At 66.9% G+C, this 7,316-nt stretch overlaps 1 protein-coding gene across 1 annotated transcript in view; it reads right to left on the reverse strand.

Moving 5' to 3' along the window:
- The window catches only part of LOC104132836 (protein sidekick-2), a gene marked incomplete at its 5' end in the record, with an annotated part of 22,723 nt that overhangs the window by 3,386 nt on the left and 12,021 nt on the right, over positions 1-7,316 (reverse strand). Inside the window, 12 exons of the mRNA XM_009646171.1 lie at positions 668-794; positions 1,167-1,305; positions 2,107-2,247; positions 2,591-2,755; positions 3,581-3,706; positions 3,833-3,994; positions 4,092-4,229; positions 4,710-4,896; positions 5,730-5,845; positions 5,991-6,121; positions 6,943-7,082; positions 7,219-7,289. Coding sequence (XP_009644466.1) covers positions 668-794; positions 1,167-1,305; positions 2,107-2,247; positions 2,591-2,755; positions 3,581-3,706; positions 3,833-3,994; positions 4,092-4,229; positions 4,710-4,896; positions 5,730-5,845; positions 5,991-6,121; positions 6,943-7,082; positions 7,219-7,289 — 1,643 coding nt within the window. The remainder of the gene's footprint in view (positions 1-667; positions 795-1,166; positions 1,306-2,106; positions 2,248-2,590; positions 2,756-3,580; positions 3,707-3,832; positions 3,995-4,091; positions 4,230-4,709; positions 4,897-5,729; positions 5,846-5,990; positions 6,122-6,942; positions 7,083-7,218; positions 7,290-7,316) is intronic.

Genomic DNA, 7,316 nt, shown 5'->3' on the forward strand with positions numbered 1-7,316 from the left:
CCCCGCCCGCTCTCCCCGGCCCCCAAAAAGCCCCTCGAGCCCCGCTCGGGCAAGAGGGAGCGGAGCCGGCATCCATGGCGCGAAGGCAAAAGAAACAGCCGGTGATGGGGGACCCCCCCGGGGCCAGTCCCCAGCCAGCTCCGGGATGGCCACGGGGACCCCCAGGACCTTCCCCTGAGCTTCAGCCTCATCTCTTCAGATGCCGCCCAGCATCCAACCCGGGGGGCAACGCTCCTGTGGCCTCCCCGGAGGCTGCCAGCCCAGGGAGCTGCCCGCGGCCGCGCTCCTGCCCCGCCACAGCTGCCCGTTTCTCCGGGAGGAGACAAAGGTGCCATTTTGCAGGGTTGGCCGGGGCCCAGCCAGTCCCCAACCCCACTGCCCTCCCGTTCCCTGTCCCCGGCAGCCCTGGGGGTCCCCTGCAGCGCCGCATCCCCAGCACAGGGGCCGGGGGCTGTGCCAGCTTTGTGCTGGCTCCACGCCATGAAGCCACGGGGGATGCCGCTGCCTAAAAAGCGGGATGGGGCAGGGGAACGGGACCGGCATTGCTCTTCCCAAATCTACACTAGGACCTGCATCTTGGTGGGTAGAGAGCGGGGCTGGTGCCCCGGGGGGAGGGCTCCCAGCACCATCCATCCTGCCCCTGCATCCCCCTGCCCCGGGGGGTCACCTGAGAGTCGGAAACCTCGGAGGGCTTCTCGGTCAGGCTGCTGCTCTCAGCAGGGATCAGGTCGTTGTACTTGGTCACGTCCTCGTCCGAGTAGTGGAGACTGCCGGGGCTGGGCCGTGGTGGAGACCTCGGGGAGAAGGGGGTGCTCAGCATGGGTCCCCCCTCGAGGCCGTGCCACGTGGGGATGAGCCCAGCCAACCCCCAGGACCAGCCCTAAGCCAGGCTGAGCCCCCCCTGCAAGAAGCCTGCCCGTGGTCCATGGGCTCCCAGGGATTCCCAGCTTTTCAGGCTGCTCAGCACCCGGGCACATCGGGGCTGGTGCAGTGGCTGCAGCTCATGGCAGGGGGGACATTGGGCAGAACAGGGTCACCCCCCCCCAGGGTGCCAGCTCGCCCCAGCCCTGTGCCCATCCCACAGTGACTGCACGATGGAGGGATGGGCACAACATCCAAACCCCCCACCCCTGCCCGGGGAGGGGGCTGCAGTGGGGTGTCCCTACCGGGTGTAGATGCCGTTCTTCCTGCAGAAGGAATTCTTGACGGAGAGGCGCCGGTTGTTGAGCTCCAGCGCGGGGAAGCTGCCCTCATCCAGGCTCACCATCTCGCCGTGGCTCAGGGCGGTCGCCTTGGAGCCGTTCCCTGCGGGACAGGATGCTCAGCCTCCCCCAGACCCTCCCTGGGCAGCACAGCAAGGGCGGGGGGGGCCTGGACCCTGCACAGGGGGGCTGGGGAACGGCCCCGGGGAGGATCGTGCTGGTTCCAGCGTTAGAGAGACCAAAGCCTGGGGACGCCTGCGAGGTGCCAGCCCCAGGGCAGCAGCCGTGCATCAGACCCGTGCCCACCGCGCGACCCTGCACAGGGGGGCTGGGGAACGGCCCCGGGGAGGATCGTGCTGGTTCCAGCGTTAGAGAGACCAAAGCCTGGGGACGCCTGCGAGGTGCCAGCCCCAGGGCAGCAGCCGTGCATCAGCCCCGTGCCCAGCGGCGCTGGCCATGCCCAGCTTGCCCGCCTTGGCTCACACCCTGACCGGCCCCATTGCCTCTGGCTCCCAGCTCAGCGGCTCTGTTTGATTAACGAGAAGGTCTGGATTTTCCTCACAATTTGAGCCCTTGATACAGCTAAGAAAACAGAGCTGTGTTTGACTAATCCCGATGACCTCTGCCGAGCCCCCAGGCCACCCTGCCTCCGCAGCTGACGGCGGGACAAGTCGCTTATTTAATCTTTAGCTCCCAGCACTCTCCGGGAAGCCCCACAGCACCTTTATCGGATGTCACCGGGTCTCTGGAGGAGCCGTACCCCAAGGCAGGCTCCCACCACCCTGCTCAGACCCCAGAGGCAGGCAGGGAGCCCCTGGAGAGGCTCCTATGGGGCCAAGGCTCTGCACCCCCCGCTGCCACCCTGGCGGGCCCCATCACCACCCCCCGCAACCCCGGCACTGACCTGAATCCGACTTCTTGGCATACTTCTTGCTCTGCCCGCGGATGATGAGCACGAAGACAAGGAGGAGGATGAAGATGAGCCCTACCAGGGCGATGACCACCAGGAACCACCACTCCTCATAGAACGGGTTGGTTTTCTGGGCTGGGACACAGTAGGGAGGATCAGAGGGGGGTGGGCATGGGGGTGCAAATCAAGTGTGGATGGGGAGACCCCCAGGCAGGGCATGAGGTCGCCTTGGGGAACTTTGCAAGGCCTGGATCCACGTGAGGGAGCGGGTTAAAGGGGGATAACAGGAGGCTTTGCAAGGGGAGTGCTGGCAGACACTGCTGGCAGCGGGATTCGGGGCTCTGTAGGAGCTGGGCAGCATCAGGGAGATGGGTTCAGCATCAGCCATGGGAACGGAGCAATGCTGGGACTCTCCCTCCAGCACAGGGGGGACAGCTTCCCCTCCCAGGGACAGCAGCAGCCTGCCCCTGCTGGCTACCTGACACGGAGGGGGAAGGCGTGCTGGGGGTCCCGTAGCCGTAGTCGTTCACGGCGATGACGCGGAAGTCGTAGCTGACGCCCTGCTTGAGGATGTCCATGCTGAAGGTGTAGGAGGTGACCTCCTTGGGGATGTCTTTGATGAGGATGTCCCAAAGCCCCTCATCTAGAAGACAAGAAGGGGCCTGGGAGGAGGGGGGCCGGCTCTGCAGGACCCCCCAGGGCAAGAGGCTGATCTCCCTCTGTCCAGGAGCACGTGCCCTCCCCACCATCTGCCCAACTCTTGCAGCCCCAGCAGGCACTGACCTTGCTCGCCGCAGCGTCATTAAAAAGCCGTAGTGATGCACTCGGCTGATCGATCGCCTGCCCCGGCTGAGGGCAAGGCAGCTGCCTGGGGACCCGCTGCCACCCCAGCCCCACAGCATCCCCGCAGCCCCTGGGGCTCACGGGAGCCAGGGGCTTCCCTCCCAGGCATTGCCCCACCACGTGGGGCGCGGTACTGACCCCCATGAGCGATTGATGGGGTTGCAGCAGGGAGAAATCATTAACTTGGGGCTGGAGGAGAGAGCGTGGCCGTGCCTGCAGGCTCCCTGCCGCAGGGATGGGGAGTCCTGGCTGCCAGTCCTGCCTGCCCCATCTGCACAGGAGCAGGGCTCTCCCATTTTGGGGGAGCCTTGGTACCCCTTGAAGTCCCTTGCCCGTCTGGGGGAGCGTTGGTACCTCCATGACCATGAAGGCAGCAGCATCAATGGGTGCTGCTCCATGGCTCACCAGCCCCTTCCCATCAGCCCCAGTCAGAGCCCAGTTGGCAGTGTGGTCCTCATGGACCAGCACATGGCCAACACCCCAGGCACCCAGGTCCTGATCCCCAACCCAGCCTGCCAAGCGGCCTGGGGGAGGTCAGCACTCCCTGCCTCACTTTCCCTTTCTCCCAAACCCAAGGCACCACCAGTAACAAGGTGGGGATGGAAGCAGAGCAGAGCTGCAGTACCTGAAGGACGGGCTTCGATGACGTATCTGGTGATGGGCCCTTGGCCAGGGTCCCCACTTGACCAGTGGATGGTGATAGCCGAGCCATAGCGGGAGATGAAGGGCTCACCAGGGGGGCCAGGGGCACCTGGGGACCCAGAGCAGAGCTGGAGGCACGGGGGTACAAACTGGCACGTGGCCATGCCAGACCCAGTGGCACCGGGGGAACTGTCGCCACCGCATCTCCTCTCTCACCCCGTATGTCCCCCCCTACCTTCCCCAGGCCCCGTGGTGATGTTCGCCTCAACGTCTGGCCCGTAGGTGAAGGTTTTGGCCCGAATCCGGAACCGGTACGTCACGCCCTCGGCCAGGTCCTTCACCTTCATCCACAGTGGGCTGTTCCCCTTCACATCCACTGTCACGATCTTACTGACGCCTGTGGGGACGGAGGCTGAGCCGGGTCTTCCCCAGAGCCCTCCCAGCTCCTTCCAATGCCCCCAGCCTCCCCCCTGGTGCCCCCACCGTGCCCTCACCGTCCACAGGCATGCAGGGCTCGTAGACCCGCCTGGTGCCATCAAGGATGCCGTTGGGCAGGGGTGGTGGCTCCCAGGACACGTTCACCGACGTGGTGGTCAGCTCGCTGAACCGGATGGAGCCGGGGGCGCTGGGGGCTGCAGGGGAGCAGGGTGGCCAGGGCCAGCTCAGTGCTCCCAGGGGACACCCCTAGCACCAAGAGAGCCCCTCCACCCTAACAGGGCCAGGGCAGTCATCATCACCATCTCACACCACCCTGGTGCCACCCCTCTGCGCCCCCGTCCCCACTGCAGCAAAGACCCCGCCAGGCCACCGTGCCCAGCTGGAGGAACGAGTCTCCTTCTCCTTGTCTCTTCTCCTGAGACCTTCTTCCCTCTCAAGTCTCAGCCAAGACCTTCATCTCCATGTGCCCCCAACCCACGAACCCCCTGGGGTGAGCCCAGGGCTGGCCTCTGCTTGGGATTGCAGGAGCAGGATGGGCTGGGATGATGGGGTATCAGCCAGATGTCACGGAGCTGGACCCATGGAGACCCCTCCCCAGGGAACCTGGGGGCAGGAGGGTGCGGATGCCACCGTGCTGAGCCAAGGGCTGGGGGCAGCCGTGCCACGGGCCCCACCTGCCTGCTGCGTCCGCCCCTTGACGGGGGTGCTGCGGGGTCCGTCTCCCGCGGCGTTGAAGGCGGCGACGCTGACCCAGTACGAGGTGTACCCCGTCAGGTTCTTCAGCTTCACCCCCTTCTCGGGCAGGAAGAGGGTCTTCACCCGCGCGCTCTCGTTCTGGCGCTGCACCTCCCAGAAGTGGATCTGCCGGAGGAGGAGGGGGCACGGGTGATGCATGGATCCAGCCCATCTCACTCCTCCCAGGCCCTTTGCTGTGCCCCAAACACCCCACGCAGCCCTGCCTGGGCTCCTAAACCCCCATCCCCGAGCGGCTCTGAGCACGCCGGAGGGCAGGGAATGGCCTCTCCACCAGGATGGCTCCAGGCTGTGCCGGGCATCAGCCACGACCGCCGCTGGCAGCGGGCGTGGGGACCAGCACCGCTGTGCTGCAGATCCGAGCACGCCAGGATCACCTCTGAGCTGCATCTGAACCTTAAAGGACCGGGATGAGCAGGAGGAACCGCAATGGATGGGGGCAAGGAGGTGCCTAGAGCATGGGGCTGGGCAGCCAGGCGGCATCCTGGCTCCATCCCGACAGCATCCCGGATCCATCCTGGCTCCCTCCCACCAGCATCCTGGCTCCATCCTGCCAGCATCCTGGCTCCATCCCGGCTCCCTCCTACCAGCATCCCAGCTCCATCCCGCCAGCATCCCAGCTCCATCCCAGGGCGAGCGGCGCCACCTGCCGCCCCGCGGCTGCTCGGCACCGGGATGGGACACCCGGCATCTCCTTGGGACTTCCGCCATCTCCTTGGGACTCCCAGCATCTCCCCGGGACACCCGGCACCTCCCCAGATCCCACAGCACACCCAGCATCTCCCAGGGGAGTTTGCCACCCCCCAGTGACACCCAGCATCTCCCCAGGGCACCCTATGGCTCACTCCCCCCCACCCCAGAACCCAGCACCTTCCCAGGGCACCCAGTGTCCCCAAGCCCCGGCTCAGTGCCAGCTCCCAGGTGACGAGGAGCTGTGGTACCTTGTAGCCCTGGATGTCCCCGTTCTGGCTCTCAGGGGGTGGGGGTTCCCAGGGGACATCCAGCTGGGTGGCTGTGGCCGCCTGCACCGCCACGTTCTGTGGTGCGCCCGTGGGCACTGTGCCAGAGGAGGGGACGGTGTCACAGCCCAGCCAGGACCAGGCTGGGGGGGACCCCCCCTCCCAACCCCCCCGCAGGGGGCTGCGCTGCCTGGGCACATCAGAAAAACCCGCGCGGTGGCTGGCGTGTTCCCCTGGACTCACCCGCTTCGCCCACAAAGACCTCCTGGGGGGGACTGGGGGGGCCCTCGCCCACGGCGTTGTACACGCTCATGCGGATCTCATAGCGCCGGTGCTTGCTCAGGTCTGCGGGGGGACAAGGGGTGAGCGGGGCCCTCCCTGCAGCCGGCAGTGTGGGGGTCCCCGATACCCCAGGGGACACAGCAGAGCCCCCCCTGGCTGGGGGGCTCCCCAAGGAGCAATGGGAGCGGAGAGGCAGAGGTGTCCCTGGGCACAGGGCATGCGGTTCCCCCCATGGCATATGCAGGCAGGGAGGGACAGGCAGGGGGGTGGCAGTGGGGAGGGCAGGGACAGGGAGGAGCGGCACAGGGCAGGGAGAGCAGGCAGCCGGTTAGTCCCGCATGTGGCACGGGTGGGAGCCCACCCGCGAGCACCCACCCCAGCGCCACTGCCCACACCAGGGCGGGCCAGGGGTCCCCTGCCAAGGGCCCTGTCACCCCCAGGTGCCAACGGGGCTGTCACGGCACCGAGGAGCCTTTCCATCCTCCAGCCCCATCCCCTGAGTGGCAGAAGCTGGGTCTGGGCGTCAGGGTCTTCACAGGGATCTGACTACTGTCCCCGGAGCGGGTGGGACCCTGTTCCTTTTGGGGTCTGAGGACAGCAGCACACCCAGAGACACAGTGGGACGCCATGCAGACACCCATGTTAGGTGCAGACACACGGACAGGGACACGGGGGCTGAGCACAGCGGGACTGAAGCAGCCACATCGCAGACAAGCGCGTTAGGGACCATGGACCTGGTGGCACGAGGGGACCGGTGACAGCTCCATGGGGCATAACCTGACCCTGACAGCTCCAGGCTGGGACCCCGGAGAGGCCGTGGAGCACAGGATGCGGCCCTACCCCATCCTCACCCCGCCACCACTGGGCCACCCCCCCTGCCACGCGTCCCCTGGCTCGGCAGGGTCACCAGCACTCACGGGTGAGCTCGGCCCACGTGGCACCGGGGTTGCTGATGCCGCGCAGGGTGAAGCCGCGCAGGCTGTCATGCACCAGCTCGCGGTAACGGAGGCGGAAACCCAGCAGGATCCCGTTGATCTTGTCCTCGGCCGGGGGCTGCACAGGGAGGGCAGTGAGGGGCTGCTCTCCGGGGGGCTCCCCGGGGTGGCTGTCCCCAGTACACCTCGGTGCCACCTCCCAAGGGGGCGGGTGGCCGGCCCCACAACACCCCGCCAGGCGGAGGGGACAGTACCTGCCAGCGGATGAGCACTGACGTGGTGGTGTGAGGAGTGACGGAGAGGATGGTGGGGGCTTCCTCGGGGGCTGCAGGGGAGAAGGGGGCAGGGAGGC

The sequence above is a fragment of the Egretta garzetta genome, unplaced genomic scaffold, assembly GCF_000687185.1.
Source record: "Egretta garzetta isolate BGI_Z169 unplaced genomic scaffold, ASM68718v1 scaffold19, whole genome shotgun sequence".
In the NCBI taxonomy this organism is placed as follows: domain Eukaryota; kingdom Metazoa; phylum Chordata; class Aves; order Pelecaniformes; family Ardeidae; genus Egretta; species Egretta garzetta.